General features: G+C 46.0%; 1 protein-coding gene across 1 annotated transcript; it reads left to right on the top strand.

Moving 5' to 3' along the window:
• The first annotated feature begins 15105 nt into the window (after positions 1 to 15105).
• LOC123093643 (F-box/LRR-repeat protein 10) lies at positions 15106 to 17940 on the top strand. Its single transcript, XM_044515651.1, has 4 exons — positions 15106 to 15419; positions 15527 to 15732; positions 15898 to 15991; positions 16272 to 17940. The coding sequence occupies exons 1-4, from the start codon at positions 15222 to 15224 to the stop codon at positions 17697 to 17699; spliced, it is 1926 nt and encodes a 641-aa protein (XP_044371586.1). The 5' UTR covers positions 15106 to 15221; the 3' UTR covers positions 17700 to 17940.
• Positions 17941 to 18495: the final 555 nt, after the last annotated feature.

The raw sequence follows: 18495 nt of genomic DNA, 5'->3' as shown, positions 1-18495 counted from the left end.
AGTAACCATTATTCTCCTTAAATGAATAACCATATTGCAATAGACATAATCCAATCATATCTATGCTCAACGCAAACACCAAATAACAATTATTTAGGTTTAACACCAATCTCGATGGTAGATGGAGCAGGTGATGCTTGATCACATCAACCTTGGAAACACTTCCAACACATATCGTCAGCTCACCTTCAGCTAGTCTCCGTTTGTTCCGTAGCTTTTATTTTGAGTTACTAACACTTAGCAACCGAACCGGTATCTAATACCCTGGTGCTACTAGGAGTACTAGTAAAGTACACATTAACATAATGTATATCCAATATACTTCTATCGACCTTGCCAGCCTTCTCATCTACAAAGTATCTAGGGTAGTTCTGCTTCAGTGTCCGTTCCCTCATTACAGAAGCACTTAGTCTCGGGTTTGGGTTCAACCTTGGGTTTCTTCACTAGAGCAGCAACTGATTTTCCGTTTCATGAAGTATCCCTTCTTGCCCTTTCCCTTCTTGAAACTAGTGGTTTCACTAACCATCAACAATTGATCCTCCTTCTTGATTTCTACTTTCGCGGTGTCGAACATTGCGAATAGCTTAAGGATCATCATATCTATCCCTGTTATGTTATAGTTCATCACGAAGCTCTAGTAGCTTGGTGGCAATGTCTTTGGAGAAACATCACTATCTCATCTGGAAGATTAACTCCCACTTGATTCAAGTGATTGTTGTACCCAGACAATCTGAGTATAAGCTCAACGATTGAGATCTTCTCCCTTAGTTTGTAGGCTAGAAAACTCGTCGGAGGTCTCATACCTCTTGACGTGGGCATGAGCCTGAAATCCCAATTTCAGCCCTTAGAACATCTCATATGTTCCGCAACGTTTCAAAAACGTCTTTGGTGCCTCAATTCTAAACCGTTTAACATTACCGAACTATCACGTAGTCATCAAAATGTGTGTGTTAGATGTTCGCAACATCCACAGACCACGTTCGAGGTCCAGCACACCGAGCGGTGCATTAAGGACATAAGCCTTCTACTGTCCGCATAATTTTTACTGTCAACTTTCAACTATATTTTCTCCAGGAACATATCTAAAACAGTAGAACTAAAGCGCGAGCTATGACATAATTTGCAAAGGGTTTTTGACTATGTTCAGGATAATTAAGTTCATCTTATGAACTCCCACTCAGATAGACATCCCTCTAGTCATCTAAGTGATTACATGATCCGAATCAACTAGGCCGTGTCCGATCATCACGTGAGACGGACTAGTCATCATCAGTGAACATCTTCATGTTGATCGTATCCACCATACGACTCATGCTCGACCTTTCGGTCTATTGTGTTCCGAGGCCATGTCTGTACATGCTAGGCTCGTCAAGTTAACCTAAGTGTTTCGCCTGTGTAAATCTGGCTTACACCCGTTGTATGTGAACGTTAGAATCTATCACACCCGATCATCACGTGGTGCTTCGAAACGACAAACTTTCGCAACGGTGCACAGTTAGGGGGGACACTTTCTTGAAATTTTAATGAGGGATCATCTTATTTACTACCGTCGTTCTAAGCAAATAAGATGCATAAACATTATAAACATCACATGCAATCAAATAGTGAGATGATATGGCCAATATCATTTTGCTCCTTTTGATCTCCATCTTCGGGGCTCCATGATCATCATCGTCACCGGCATGACACCATGATCTCCATCATCGTGTCTTCATGAAGTTGTCTCGCCAACTATTACTTTTACTACTATGGCTACCGGTTAGCAATAAAGTAAAGTAATTACATGGCGTTGTTCAATGACACGCAGGTCATACAATAAATTAAGACAACTCCTATGGCTCCTGCCGGTTGTCATACTCATCGACATGCAAGTCGTGATTCCTATTACAAGAACATGATCAATCTCATACATCACATATCATTCATCACATTCCTTTTTGGCCATATCACATCACATAGCATACCCGGCAAAAACAAGTTAGACGTCCTCTAATTGTTGTTTGCATGTTTTATGTGGCTGCTATGGGTTTCTAGCAAGAACGTTTCTTACTTACGCGAAAGCCACAACGTGATATGCCAATTGCTATTTACCCTTCATAAGGACCCTTTTCATCGAATCCGATCCGACTAAAGTGGGAGAGACTGGCACCCGCTAGCCACCTTATGCAACAAGTGCATGTCAATCGGTAGAACCTGTCTCACGTAAGTGTACGTGTAATGTCGGTCCGGGCCGATTCATCCCACAACACCGTCGAAACAAGATTGGACTAGTAACGGTAAGCATATTGAACAAAATCAACGCCCACAACTACTTTCTGTTCTACTCGTGCAAAGAATCTACGCAATAGACCTAGCTCATGATGCCACTGTTGGGGAACGTAGCAGAAATTCAAAATTTTCCTATGAGTCACCAAGATCTATCTATGGAGAGACTAGCAACGAGAGAGAGAGGGGAGTGCATCTACATACCCTTGTAGATCGCTAAGCGGAAGCGTTCAAGTGAACGGGGTTGATGGAGTCGTACTCGTCGTGATCCAAATCACCGATGATCCTAGCGCGAACGGACGGCACCTCCGCGTTCAACACACATACGGTTGGGAGAGACATCTCCTCCTTCTTGATCCAGCAAGGGGAGGAGAGGTTAATGGAGATCCAGCAGCACGACGGCGTGGTGGTGGAAGTAGCGGGATCCCGGCAGGGCTTCGCCAAGCGCAAGCGGGGAGGAAGAGGTGTCGCGGGAGAGAGGGAGGCGCTAGGGACTCAGGTGCAGCTGCCATCCCTCCCCTCCACTATATATAGGGGCCTAGGGGGCGCCGGCCCCTTGTAGATCCCATCTAGGGAGGGGGCAGCGGCCCTAGGGGTGGCTTGGCCTCCAAGCCAAGTGGAGGCGCCCCCACCCCTTAGGGTTTCTAACCCTAGGCGCATGGGAGGCCCAAGAGGGGGTGCACCAGCCCACCACGGGCTGGTTCCCACGCCCCCTCAGCCTATGGGGCCCTCCAGGATAGGTGGCCCCACCCGGTGGACCCCCGGGACCCTTCCGGTGGTCCCGGTACAATACCGATGACCCCCGAAACTTTCCCGGTGGCCGAAACTGGACTTCCTATATATAAATCTTTACCTCCGGACCACTCCGGAACTCCTCGTGACGTCCGGGATCTCATCCGGGACTCCAAACAACATTCGGGTTCCCACTTACTATTATCTCTACAACCCTAGTGTCATCGAACCTTAAGTGTGTAGACCCTACGGGTTCGGGAACCATGCAGACATGACCGAGACAACTCTCCGGCCAATAACCAACAGCAGGATCTGGATACCCATGTTGGCTCCCACATGTTCCACGATGATCTCATCGGATGAACCAAAATGTCAAGGAATCAATCAATCCCGTATACAATTCCCTTTGTCCAGCGGTATTGTACTTGCCCGAGATTCGATCGTCGGTATGCCGATACCTTGTTCAATCTCGTTACCGGCAAGTCTCTTTACTCGTTCCGTAACGCATCATCCCGTGATCAACCCCTTGGTCGCATTGTGCACATTATGATGATGTCCTACCGAGTGGGCCCAGAGATACCTCTCCGTCAACCGGAGTGACAAATCCCAGTCTCGATTCGTGCCAACCCAACAGACACTTTCGGAGATACCCGTAGTGCACCTTTATAGCCACCCAGTTACGTTGTGACGTTTGGTACACCCAAAGCATTCCTATGGTATCCGGGAGGTGCACAATCTCATGGTCTAAGGAAATGATACTTGACATTAGAAAAGCTTTAGCATACGAACTACATGATCTTTGTGCTAGGCTTAGGATTGGGTCTTGTCCATCACATCATTCTCCTAATGATGTGATCCCGTTATCAACGACATCCAATGTCCATGGTCAGGAAACCGTGACCATCTATTGATCAACGAGCTAGTCAACTAGAGGCTTACTAGGGACATGGTGTTGTCTATGTATCCACACATGTATCTGAGTTTCCTATCAATACAATTATAGCATGGATAATAAACGATTATCATGAACAAGGAAATATAATAATAATAACTAATTTATTATTGCCTCTAGGGCATATTTCCAACAATAGCGTCTTGCATAGCATGGGGTAAGCTAGTCGAATTGGAAAAGATGAAAAATACATGTTAAAATAGTTGAAGTTGTGCTTAATTATGAAAAAAAACTATTGTCGTCGTTGCGTACAATATGAACATCAAATGTCTCCTCGAGCTTAATGTTGAAGCCCCGATCTTCGTCCAGCTCAATGAACTTGTCGCACATGCCTCGGTCGTCGTGGCACCAGTCGCACTCCCCCGGGCGGTTTTCGTCGTTCGAGTATGACATTTCCGGCCTATGTTCATAATTCAAATATTAAACTTGTACAATTAAATATATGTACTAAAAAACCTAAATTAGATCATTAATATTAATCATGGGTTGACTATCGGTGATGGTAGCTCCTCCTTTCATTCCTGAGTGCATTATTACATCAAATTGTCTAGCACACGGGAATGAAGGAGAAGCTACCCCCACGATGGCGTGGATGATGGAGGGGGCTCCTAGATTTCTACATAGAGTGCTCTTCAATTTTAGCATTCAAAGTAGGAGTACTTTTCCAATATGAGCATTCAATAAGCAAAACCAAATCGTAAAATAAAGTAGTATTCAAATTAGCATGCATTCAATTATAACCAAAACTACATCATCTCTTGTGTCCGTACATCGTCGAATATTATCACTAATACTCCTCGAATACTATCATACGTATAGCATCACTAATACAGCTAGAACCGTAGCGCCCGACGGGTATCGTCGCGGGCGGTGGACACCCAAAGATAAGGAACCATCACAGGATCATAGCTCCAGTGAGATCCCTGAAGAACCTGCCAGGTATTGTCGAACCTGCCCTCCAATGCAACCATGTAGCGACGGACGTGCTCGTCCTCCTCGCTGACACGATGATGTACCACCTCCGCGGTGTCCGGAAGCCTTGGCACCGTCACTGGCCCACGTGACCGCCCCCAAACAAGGATCGGGTCAAAAACGGGTTGCCTCCTCACCAACCTACGTCCCCCGGAAGGTAGCACCTCCCAATACCAGCCCGGCGGAGCCCAGTCCTGAACATGGCCCTAATCAAGCAGGCCTCCACCGCCGAGTCGACGTCGACGAGGATGCGGGATAGGCATCATCGACGTTGATGCGGGAACTACTTCTATATATAGTTAAATAAAGTAGTTTTATTAATTAAATCAACTAGTTCAAGTACTAAGCACTTATTATAAATAAATAAAGTAGTACTTACTAAAAACAAACTACTTCTATATATAGTAAAATAAAGTAGTTTATTAAATCAACTAGCTAGTTCAACTATATATGAAACACTTACTATAAATAAAATAAAGTAGTACTTACTAAAAATAAACTAGTTTAACTATATTTCTATTATTTTTCTAACTAATTATATTAAACACTTTCTCTTCTTATTTTTTCTTTTTTCCTCTATTCTAAATATGAACATATTCATAAATGACTTTGATCATGCACAATTTTCCTATACATACACAATATGAACATATACATAAATTGACAAAGAAAATACTATGAACAAAAAAATCATTAAAATTCTATGAACAAAATTACAACAAAAAAATCATAAAAAATCTATTAACAGAAAAAAATCATAAAAATTTGACATATTCGATCTTTGCATATATATGAACATACAAACATGCATATTCAACAATAATATCACAAAAAAAATCTATTAACAGAAAAAAAAACTAACACAATATGAACAAATTAATTACACAATATGAAAAAAAATCTAACAGAAAAATCTATGAACTACACATCTAAATTACTACACATCTAACAAAAAATCTATGAACTATAAAAAAATCTTAAAAAAATCTAACAAAATCTAACTCAATTAACTACACATCTAAATTATACTACACATCTAAATTAACTACTACTAACATCAAATTAAATTAGCAAAATTTTTGCTCACGGCGACGGTGTCGGGGACGGCGACGGCGACGGCGACGGCGATGGTGAGTTGCGGCGCGGGGCGGGGCGGGGCGGTGACGGGCAGGGCTGGCGGCGTCGCGGGGCACGGGGCGGGGCGGGGCGGTGATGGGCAGGGCTGGTGGCGTCGCGGGGCACGGGGCGCGGGGCGGGGGGCGGCGCGGGACAACGTCGGGGTGGCGCGGGACGTCGCTGGACAGCGCGGGGCGACAACGGCGACGGCGAGGCGGAGACGGACGGGCAGCCTGGCGGCGGGGAAGAACGACCAAATTTTCACGAGCGCTGCTTATATAGGCGGAGCATTAGTACCAGTTCGTGGCACCAACCGGGACCAATGCCCCCTTTAGTCCCAGTTGGTGCCTCCAACCGGGACCAAAGGCCTCTTTTCAGCAGCCCAAAGTGCGGGAAGCAGAGGCCTTTGGTCCCGGTTGGTGACACCAACCGGGACTGAAGGGTGGGCATTGGTACCGGTTGGTGCCACGAACCGGTACCAATGCACCCTTTAGTCCCGGTTGGTGCCACCAACCGGGACCAAAGGCCCTGTGCTGCCCGTGTCGCGGCACGAAAGTTTAGTCCCACCTCGCTAGCTGAGAGAGCTCGAGAGTGGTTTATAAGCCCCACTCCCGCTGCCCTCTTGAGCTCCTCTCAAATGCAGGCTTTCGGACCTAAACACACTGTATCTGCCTGTGGGCCTGCTGGGCCTTCTGCGGGCCTAAATCCTGGCCCAACTAGCTGGGTTTCTAGTCGTATTCAGGCCGTGGTGGCCTAGTAGGTGGCATTTTTTTAATTTTTTTCCAGTTTTTTTGTTTTCTTTGTTGCTTTATTTTTTTATTTTGTAATAGTTTATTTTATTTTGTTTTATTTTGTTTCTACATATTTATTTTATAAAAGTTTATTTTATTTTATTTTATTTTGTTTTATTTTCTTTCTACATATTTATTTTATAAAAGTGTATTTTATTTTATTTTATTTTGTTTCTACTTATTTATTTCATTTTTTTCTACTTATTTATAAAAGTTTATTTTGTTTATACTTATTTATTTTATTTTATTTTTTGCTGTTTGTACTTATTTTATGAAAATTCTTTATGCTATTAATGTTTTTCACAGAAAATACTTTGATAATTCCTTCTACTTATTTATAAAAGTTTATTATGTTTCTACTTATATATTTTATTAGAGTTTGTTTTATTTTATTTGGTTTCTACTTACATCATCAATTTTCAACCCTTTCACCCACATAGCATGTGCTAAAAAGTTGAGAGGGTTATTTTTCATGCATTTACTGATTATTTTGAGCTATAAGACCCTGAAATTCAAAAGCATTTCAAATGAACTTTGATAAGGTTGGAAGTTGGCATGGTATCATCATTTCATCCACATAGCATGTGCAAGAAAGTTGAGTGGGTTACGGCAAAAACTGGATGCACTTCATGTACAAAACGGACAATCATTTTCGAAGTATCAGGATTTCATACGGAAATTTGTCTGTTACAACAGGCATTTCAAATGAACTACGAAAAGGTTGAAAGTTGGCATGGTATCATCATAATAGTTATGGACAAAGTCTTCACTTTTTCTTCGCTTGTGTCCTTTCCTTATTGCGCCGTAACCATGGATAATCTTCATCATTTATCAGGATGCTTGGGTCAGCCTTGACTTTGAAGGGAGGAATTTCAAGAAACTTTTCATAATCTTCGGACATGTCTGTCTTGCCCTCCACTTCCACGATGTCCCTTTTTCCTGAAAGAACTATGTGGCGCTTTGGCTCATCGTATGATGTATTCGCTTCCTTATTTTTTCTTTTTCTCGATTTGGTAGACATGTCCTTCACATAGATAACCTGTGCCACATCATTGGCTAGGACAAACGGTTCGTCAGTGTACCCAAGATTGTTCAGATCCACTGTTGTCATTCCGTACTGTGGATCTACCTGTACCCCGCCTCCTGACAGATTGACCCATTTGCATTTAAACAAAGGGACCTTAAAATCTACTCCATAGTTAAGTTCCCATATGTCCACTATGTAACCATAATATGTGTCATTTCCCCTCTCGGTGGCTGCATCAAAGCGGACACCGCTGTTTTGGTTGGTGCTCTTTTGATCTTGGGCGATCGTGTAAAATGTATTCCCATTTATCTTATATCCTTTCCAAATCGTAACAGTCGAAGATGGTCCCCTGGACAATGAGTACAGCTCATCACAAATAGTGTTTTCATCTCTGAGACGTGTTTCCAACCAACTGCTGAAAGTCCTGATGTGTTCACATGTAATCCAGTCGTCGCACTGCTCTGGGTGTTTGGAGCGCAGACTGTTCTTGTGTTCATCGACATAAGGGGTCACCAAGGTAGAGTTCTGTAGAACTATGCAGTGTGCTTGAGATCAAGAATATCCATCCCTGCATATTATTGTCTCCCCTCCAAGCGTGCCTTTTCCAGTCAGTCTCCCCTCATACCGCGATTTAGGGAGACCTATCTTCTTAAGGTCAGGAATGAAGTTAACACAAAACCCAATGACATCCTCTGTTTGATGGCCCATGGAGATGCTTCCTTCTGGCCTAGCGCGGTTACGGACATATTTCTTTAGGACTCCCATGAACCTCTCAAAGGGGTACATATTGTGTAGAAATAGGGGACCCAGAATGACAATCTCGTCAACTAGATGAACTAGGACGTGTGTCATGATATTGAAGAAGGATGGTGGGAACACCAGCTCGAAACTGACAAGACATTGCACCACATCACTCCTTAGCCTTGGTATGATTTCTGGATCGATCACCTTCTGAGAGATTGCATTGAGGAATGCAGATAGCTTCACAATGGCTAATCAGACGTTTTCCGGTAGAAGCCCCCTCAATGCAACCGGAAGCAGTTGCACCATAATCACGCGGCAGTCATGAGACTTTAGGTTCTGAAACTTTTTCTCTGCCATATTTATTATTCCCTTTATATTCGACGAGAAGCCAGTCGGGACCTTCATACTAAGCAGGCATTCAAAGAAGATTTCCTTCTCTTCTTTGGTAAGAGCGTAGCTGGCAGGACCTTCATACTGCTTTGGAGGCATGCCGTCTTTTTCGTGCAAACGTTGCAGGTCCTCCCGTGCCTCAGCTGTATCTTTTGTCTTCCCACACACGCCCAAGATGCCTAGCAGATTCATGCAAAGGTTCTTCGTCACGTGCATCACGTTGATCGAAGAGCGGACCTCTAGGTCTTTCCCGTAGGGTAGGTCCCAAAATATAGATTTCTTCTTCCACATGGGTGCGTGTCCCCCAGCGTCACTCGGAACAGCTAGTCCACCGGGACCCTTTCCAAAGATTACATGTAAATCATTGACCATAGCAAGTACGCGATCATCGGTACGCATGGCGGGCTTCTTCCGGTGATTTGCCTCGCCTTTGAAATGCTTGCCTTTCTTTCGACATTGATGGTTGGTTAGAAGAAATCGACGATGGCCCAGGTACACATTCTTCCTGCAGCTTCCCAGGTATATACTTTCGGTGTCAGCTAAATAGTGCGTGCATGCGTGGTATCCCTTATTTGTCTGTCCTGAAAGGTTACTGAGAGTGGGCCAATCGTTGATGGTTACAAACAGCAACGCGTGCATGTTAAATTCCTCCTGTTTGTGCTCATCCCACGCACATACACCATTTCCATTCCACAGTTGTAAAAGTTCTTCAACTAATGGCCTTAGGTACACATCAATGTCGTTGCCGGGTTGCTTAGGGCCTTGGATGAGAACTGGCATCATAATGAACTTCCGCTTCATGCACATCCAAGGAGGAAGGTTATACATACATAGAGTCATGGGCCAGGTGCTGTGATTGCTGCTCTGCTCCCCGAAAGGATTAATGCCATCCGCGCTTAAACCAAACCATATGTTCCTTGGGTCACGTGCAAACTCAGCCCAGCACTCTCTCTCAAGTTTTCTCCACCGCGACCCGTCAACGGGTGCTCTCAACTTCCCGTCTTTCTTACGGTCCTCACTGTGCCATCGCATCAACTTGGCATGCTCTTTGTTTTTGAATAGTCGTTTCAACCATGGTATTATAGGAGCATACCACATCACCTTCGCAGGAACTCTCGTCCTGCGGGGCTCACCGTCAACATCACCAGGGTCATCTCGTCTGATCTTATACCGCAATGCATCGCATACTGGGCATGTGTTCAAATCCTCGTATGCACCGCGGTAGAGGATGCAGTCGTTAGGGCATGCATGTATCTTCTGCACCTCCAATCCTAGAGGGCATACGACCTTCTTTGTTGCGTACGTACTGTCGGGCAATTCATTATCCTTTGAAAGCTTTTTCTTCAATATTTTCAGTAGCTTCTCAAATCCTTTGTCAGGCACAGCATCATCTGCCTTCCACTGCAGCAATTCCAGTACGGTACCTAGCTTTTCGTTGCCATCTTCACAATTGGGGTACCACTTTTTTTTGTGATCCTTTAACATGCGATCGAACTTCAGCTTCTCCTTTTGACTTTCGCATTGCGTCCTTGCGTCAACAATGACCCAGCGGAGATCATCATCAGGCACATCGTCTGGTTCCTCTTGATCTTCAGCAGCTTCCCTCGTTGCAGCATCATCGGGCACATCGTCTGATTCCTCTTGATCTTCAGCAGCTCCCCACGTTGCAGCATCACCGTATTCAGGGGGCACATAGTTGTCATCGTCCTCTTCTTCTTCGCCGTCTTCCATCATAACCCCTATTTCTCTGTGCCTCATCCAAACATTATAGTGTGGCATGAAACCCTTGTAAAGCAGGTGGGTGTGAAGGATTTTCCGGTCAGAGTAAGACTTCGTATTCCCACATTTAGTGCATGGACAACACATAAAACCATTCTGCTTGTTTGCCTCAGCCACTTCGAGAAAAATATGCAAGCTCTTAATGTACTCGGAGGTGTGTCTGTCACCATACATCCATTGCCGGTTCATCTGCGTGCATTACATATAATTATGTGTGTCAAAAGTAAGAAAATCAGACAAATATCTATCTAAAGTAAGAAAATTAGACAAGTATCAAAAAGAAGATAAGAACAAGAGGCTCACCACGGTGGTGCCGGCGACGAGATCGGCGCGGGCGATCAACGGCGGTGAAAACGGGGACGGGGCGTGACGGACCCCTAAATCTAGACAAATCTCGAAAAAATGGAGCTCCAAGGTCGAGCTTCGAGAGGAGAAAGCTTAACTAGTGTGGCTCGGGCATTTCATCGAACACCTCATGTGCATAGGAGGTGAACTAGAGCACCCAAATGCCCTCTCCTCGCCGGATTGAAAAAACAGAGCACTGTGGAGTGCTCTACCGCGGCGGTATATATAGGCAACTTATTTGTCCCGGTTTGTGGCATGAACCGGGACTAAAGCTCCCCCTTCTGTTCCGGTTTAAGCCACGAACCGGGACCAATGATTGTGGGCCAGGAGCGAGGACCATTGGTCCCGGTTCGTGGCTTGAACCGGGACAAATGGTTCCAAACGTACCGGGACAAATGTCCACGAGGCCCCGGCCGGCCCCCTGGGCTCACGAACCGGGCTAATACCCCCACGGGTCCCGGTTCTTGAAGAATAGGGACTAATGGGCTGGCCAGGCCCGAACGTTAGCCCTGTTTTCTACTAGTGGGAAGACTTGGTAGATCGATGGATGTGAAGCTTTGTGAGTCTACGACTCTATTGTCACGTCGTACGGCATGTGGCTCTATTCTTTGTGACTGTTATTCACGTCCCAAGAATCTGGTGTAAAGTTTACTTTCGTGGTGAAAAATAGTAATATTGGTATAACTCGTACCAGTACAAATTTATTTGTTTTAGCAATTCAGCTCATAGTTTTTTTGTGAGAAAGTTTCTGATCTATTCATCATGTCATGGCAGTACAAAGAATAAAGAAATAGCAAAAAATTCATCCATGTTCATAGACCACCTACCGTGGAATTTGTGAGTGCTCGAGCTCACATGAGGTCAGATGAACGGTAAATTCTAAAAAAATAATAAAAAAAAAACATTCTAATTTTTTTGCAAGAAACATTGGATCTTTTTTCACATGCGTGCCAATTTTTGTGATAAAATCACATTCATGGGGGTGTGAAAAAAGACAAAATCGATGTTCCAAAAAAGTGTTTTTGAAGCATTTTAGAGCATCAAATTTGTTTTTTCCCACACCTCCACAAATGTGATTTCATCCTAAAAAATTGCACGCATGTTGAAAAGTATTAATATTTCTTGCCAACAAAACTCAGTTTCTTCTTTTTTTCAGCATTTACTGTTCATCTGAGCTCATGTGAGTTCGAGCTCACAATAGCACTTTCGGTGTAAAATTTACTTTCGTAGTGAATAATAGGAACTCTTCTTTTTGCGGGGACAGTTCAACTATTAGACTTTTTAGGGAGGAAGTTTTCGATCTATTCATCGTGTCATGATAGTACAAAGAATAAAAAAATAAAAAAAATTCATCAGATCTCAACAAATGAACCGAAAAAAGATTACATCGAATAGATCTCCAAGAACAACGAGGAGGATATTGTATTGAAGATCAAAGAGAGAGAATAAGTCATCTAGCTACTGGCTATGGATCCGTAGGTCTGTAGTAAACTACTCACACATCACCGGAAGGGCAGCAAGGTTGATGTAGAAGCCCTCCATGGTCAAATCCCCCTCTGGCAGAGTACCAAAAAAGGCATCCAGATGAGATCTTGAGAGAACAGAAACTTGCGGCGGCGGCAAAATATTTTTGGTGTGCCCTCTAGTCTATAGGAAATATTTGGGTATTTATAGAAGAAGAATTAGGTTTAGATGAGCCACAAGTGGCCCACAAGCTTGGAGGGCGCGCCGTACGAGCTTTGTCGTCGCCTCGTGGCTCCTCTGGCCTCCTCCCGAAGCTTCTAGGGTGTTTGTGGTCCAAGAAAATTCGTCAAAAAGTTTTGTTTCATTTGGACTCTGTTTGGTATTGATTTTCTGTAAAGACAAAAATAAGGAAAAAATAACAACTAGCACTTGACACTAGATTAATAAGTTAGTTCTAAAAATGATATAAAATAGCATAATAATGCATATAAAACATCCAAGATGGATAATATAATAGTATGGAACAACTAAAAATTATAGATATGTTGGAGGCGTATCACCGCGACAACGGGACGACCAACCGTTTCATGCAGAGTATCATCTTCGAGGGTGCTGCGGCGGTCGCTAGCGCCGCTGGCCGGCTACGATCCTGATGGGACCCAAAGCCAGGACGGCCGAGGGCCGTTCACGATGGCGACCTATGATCAAGATGGCATGCACGACGCCTTCATGCAAGATTAGGTCGGCCTGGATCTAGACGGCTTCCCGCTCGACCACGAGTTTCTGGACGACTACGACCTTGAGGAAGAGGATGAGCTGGACATTGATGGGGAGCCTTTGTTCAAGGGCGAGCTCGCCAACCGAGCCGCCGGGGCAAAGCCAAAGCGCAAGAGCAAGCGGAGAAGGCATACACGAGGATGAGGACAAGCTCCTTTGTGAGTGTTGGAGGGACATTGGGCAAGACCCCAAGGTCGGCGCCGAACAAAAAGCATCAACCTTTTGGATTCGTGTCCATCGCGAGTTCCATGAACGCAAGAAGTTTGCATCGTACCAAATGCATAGCACGCGCGTGTGAGTGTCCGTTTCGAAACGATGGAGGGTGATCCAACAAGAGTGCGACAAGTTGTGTGCCACTCTTGAGAGCATCAATGCACGCCCCGTGCAAGACATGGTATGCATGCGCCCCTCTTTGTTTTCATTCCATTTATTTTACATATCCATTTGCCCATATGCTTGCATGCTATTCATTTGTAGGCATTCCAGACTTTGGAGGCATTCAAGGTCCATCATGAAGGCAAGTCCTTCGACTCCCATTGCTGGAGGGTCATCAACGGGAAGGAGAAGTTCAAGGCGTAATATGCCGCCCTCATGGCGAGGAGGTTGGGGAGGGCGAGAAGCCACGACCGCGGGGGAAAACCAACTCCAAAAAGGAGGACAAGCGGGATGCGGCGTCGATCGCCTTGATCACAATCGTGGAGGGCATGATGACCAAGAAGGACTCAAGGGAGGAGAAGCGCCAGCAAGACAAGGAAGAGCAAATGAACGCCTTCATGGAGATCCAAAGGAGGATGCTTGACATGGAGGTGGAGAAGCAAGCGAGGATGCTTGAGATGGAGGCGGAGAAGCAAGCGAGGATGTTTGAGATGGAGGCGGAGAAGCAAGCCAAGATGCTAGAGATCGAGGCCGCCAATGCCAAGACCAAGGCGAAAGAAGTGGCTCTCGCTAGCAGGATGACGGGGTGGAGATCATGAAGATGGACCTCAACACCATGTCACCGATGAAGAGGCCAGGGTTCAAGAAGATGCAGGACGACATGCTCAAGCTTGACGACGAGTGATCTATGGCGGCAACCGCCATCCCTTTTTTGTATGTCGGGCAAGTGTGCTGGCATGACCACGACTGAGATGGTGTGGTTGAATTCCCCACCCCTTTTTGTGTGCTGGCATGTGTGCCGGGCGCTGACAAGTGCGCCAGCATGAACTGTGTGGTGTTTTTGGAGCTGGTATTGTATGTTGACCATAAGCACGGTGTGAGCATGAACTTTGGGCGACGGCATGACCACTGACATGATCTACGGACGCCAGCCTTTTCAAATTTGTGTGCGGACATGAAATGGGTCGCGGGCGTTGGGCGCACTGCCGACCCAAATCATAATAAACATGGCGGACGCCGAACGGACGGCCGACCCAAACAGACAAAAAGCAGACAAAATCACCGTCCATTTGGGTCCGCGCGTTGGAGTTGCTCTCGAGAAATAGCCAAGCTGTTTTTCTTTACATCACTCATGTACTTGGAGTGATGATCCCCTAGCCTCATTGTGGAGTTTTTGATCAACGATTATCCACTCTCATCAACAAAGCGCGTTGAACGTCTTTTTCAACAAAGCTACCTACAAAAATTTGCAATAAAAAAAACCAAGGCGCGCTGAACGTCTTTTTCATGAGAAAAAAGAAATACGGCGTGGTCACCGTTATCAGGCCCCCACAAGACAGCCGCCGCAGCGCACCAAGCGGCGCGTGGGCCCATGTGATCCGGAAGGAAGCTTCCGCGAAGCAGCGACGGCTCTCTGCTCTGCTCTGGCTCAAAACCCGCCCATGTCCGTCCGTCCGCTCTCCCAGCGCCAGTACTACCGCCCACCACCGCCATGTCCGCGCCAGATCCGATCGACGACCCGGCCCCCGCGCCGCCGCCGGCGATGGACGCCGCGCTCCCGGCCGCCGTCGTCGCCACCATCCTCTCCCGCCTCGACGTCCGCTCCCTCCTCCTCGCCTCCGCCGTCTGCCGCTGCCTCCGCTCCTGCGCCTCCCACGCCCTCTCCTTCCTCCCCGCCTTCCACCTCGACGTCAGTGCCCCGCCCCTGCTTCACTTCGGCGTACCGCGACGCCGCCACCGACCGACCGCGGCTTGCTGACTTGCGTCTCGTGTTTGTGTGCATGTTGGCTGGACCAGGAGGTGGTGCTGACGCACGACCTGCTCCGCCCGCTGCTGCCGCGCAACCCGGCGCTGCGGAGCCTCCGCCTGGACGCCGCGCGGCTCGACGACGCCGCCGTCGACTGCCTCGCCCGCCCAGGCCTGCACGAGCTCACCCTCCGCAACTGCAACGGCATCAGCGGCCGCCTGCTCCGCGAGCTCAGCGCCACCTGCCCGGATCTCAGGTATTACCTCCCGCACGGTGTGATTTGTTTTGCCGCGCGCGCTCGCGCCTGTACTGTATGCGTATCACAAATCGATTGCGTATGGTGAATTATGTTTGGCTCTGTTGTGCAGTGTGAAGTTGACGTTCAGGAATAAGTAGTATCTCTTCTTTTGCTTGGCTGCAGGGTGCTGTCTCTGAACTCACTTGCTGATCGGAGGGGCTTGGCCATGACGTTCTCTGATCTGAAGGCGTTGCTCGATGGATGTTCCAGTTTGGAGGTAGGTCCGGGTTGGTTCGATCTCAGATTTGATTTTGTACAATCATCATCTCCTTTGATTGAACAGCACAGTGCAGGCCCATTCTGGAGCATTTAATAGCGAATTAGTTAACTTCTAATTGATTTACATTGCATGATCTGACTAATATACAACACATTAGCTGAAGTCAATGCTGAGGCCTTGAGAGTTTCTGCTAAACAGTTGCGTGATTTACTTTGAGATTTGAGTACCTTTATTGGTACGTAATTGAACTGACAACTTACATACTTTCTATTTACAGACACTCCGCTTGGCATTTGATCTCTCAAAGTTCGATAACCCCAGTTTCAGCCATGTGTGGTCATCTGCTTCTGAAGGCCTGTCCTCTCTTGAAATGGGTTTTATTCCATTGCAAATGTTACTTGCACTTCTGGCTATGGCTATCGAGTCGCGACAACGCATTGGTTATGTCAAGGCACCTGTCTTTTTTCCTAGCCTTCAGAAGTTGCGCCTCACAGTTGAGTTCATCACCGACGATTTGATTGGGTCCATATCAACAGCACTTCCATTATTGACACATCTGGACCTTCAGGATTCACCAATTATGGAACCTGAATCTGCAACTGCAACAGATCTCACAGATGCTGGTCTTCAGCAGATCAATCCCAAGGGTAAGTTGAAGCATTTATCTCTAATTAGAAGCCAGGAGTTCATATACACGTCTTTCCGCCATGTAAATGATCTGGGAATTCTGCTAATGTCTGAGAAGTGCTCAAATCTGGAGAGTATCTGTCTTGGTGGTTTCTCCCGTGTAACGGACACCGGGTTTAGGGCCATCATACACTCTTGCCCAGGTCTTCATAAGCTTAAGGTGACTAATGGAAGCCATCTCACTGATCTTGTTTTCCATGACATTGTTGCCACCTCCCTTTGCCTAACACATGTGAGTCTGAGATGGTGTACTCTACTAACTGATGTTGGGATTGAGAGGCTGTCATTCAACAAGGGTCTCAATGTTTTGGATCTTAAAGATTGCAAGAGTGTGGGTGATGAAGCTGTAAGAGCTCTGAGCTGCCTCCCCAGCCTGCGGAAACTGGTGTTGGATGGAACCGTGATCACTAATCAAGCAATGGAGTATCTGGGCGCTGGAGTATGCCCGCTAGCTTCATTATCTCTGAGGGGCTGCTATAAGCTAACAAATGATTGCATACCCTTGCTGCTCGCTGGTTCTGTTAAAGAGAGCCTACATGCGTTGGATCTCTCAAGAATCCCAAGTCTTACAGACGACACTATCATGGTGATAGTGCGGACCCGAACTCCTCTTATTGAGCTGCGGCTGCGAGAGAATCCAGAAATAGGGGATGCTTCTGTGAAGGCTCTTGCATCCATGCAATTCGAGGGGGTAACTTGTGGCAGCACCTTGCAGCTGCTGGATCTCTACGACTGCGGCGGGATCACATTACTTGCAATGAAGTGGTTTAAGAAACCACTCTTCCCAAGACTGCGATGGCTCGGGCTAAAAGGCAGCTTGAACAGGATCATGGTCGACGCCCTGGTTCTAACCCGCCCTTTCTTGCGCCTGGCATGTGGCGGCGAGGAACTGGGGACTCCATACCGGGACACATCCGGCGAGTGGTGTCGGCACGAGGACGACGATTCCGAAGATCTTGAGCCCTGGCACTTGGACGGTGAGCCAGTATCTGACGCCGAAACCGTCAACGAGGAGTAATGCAGCAACTTGGCCCTGTGCTGTCGTGTGCCATGTTTGCTTGCCCCAGAATGATCGAAACAGCTCTAATCAGCCTTGTGTTGGTCTCTTGTTGTATTACCGGATAAGCTATGTTTTCTTGCTGTTATCTTTCCTCATGTGCACGTTCCGTGTGCATATGGCAACCTGTTTGTTGTTACATCGTTCTATGTATGTTGTATCCAAATTCTGGACGTTATTTATGGAAATATTTGTTCTCTCACATGTTGACGTTATTTATTCTGGACGTTATTTCTCTACGCAAGCCTTCTGTCCTGCCGATTAGCTATTGATTTTTCTTGGCCTTGCCTGCGTAAACAGGCTTCTATTTTTATCATCAGGTGGATGTGTTATATATGTTCTGTAAGCTGATCTTCGTGCTGCCATCCTCCAAATGAACACCTCATTATGGATATAAGCGAAATGAATACATCATCCTAAGCTAATTGCAGTACTGTATAATGTACATTCGGTACACATCATTTCGGCGAAATGTCGATTTCCCTCACCTTCACGTAACCTGTGTTCTGAGTTGGCGTGGCAAAAGGCAGTTCAGGCATCCAACTTGCCTAATAATCATCCACGAAAAAGGAACATTATTACTCCTAATAGATAGGCACAAAACGTGTGATGCTATTGTTGTGTGGCTGACGTGTGATGTTTATGCATTGTTTTTTTTTTGGTTGTTGTTGCTGAAAGCTCTTAAATGCATGATGCATCCGGTGTTAGTATGAGATTGCTGCACAAATTTTGGCAATAAAAACATCATACGGTTTAA

The sequence above is a fragment of the Triticum aestivum genome, chromosome 4B, assembly GCF_018294505.1.
Source record: "Triticum aestivum cultivar Chinese Spring chromosome 4B, IWGSC CS RefSeq v2.1, whole genome shotgun sequence".
NCBI lineage: Eukaryota > Viridiplantae > Streptophyta > Magnoliopsida > Poales > Poaceae > Triticum > Triticum aestivum.
This window is presented reverse-complemented; position numbering and strand designations above follow the sequence as displayed.

What these genes read in the sequence shown, in the direction of transcription:
- LOC123093643 (XM_044515651.1), top strand. Translation starts at nt 15,222, where the DNA reads ATGTCCGCGCCAGATCCGATCGACGACCCGGCCCCCGCGCCGCCGCCG. An exon ending in GCCACCTGCCCGGATCTCAG is followed by an intron (nt 15,733 to 15,897) that starts GTATTACCTCCC and finishes GCTTGGCTGCAG; the next exon opens with GGTGCTGTCTCTGAACTCAC. An exon ending in ATGGATGTTCCAGTTTGGAG is followed by an intron (nt 15,992 to 16,271) that starts GTAGGTCCGGGT and finishes TTCTATTTACAG; the next exon opens with ACACTCCGCTTGGCATTTGA.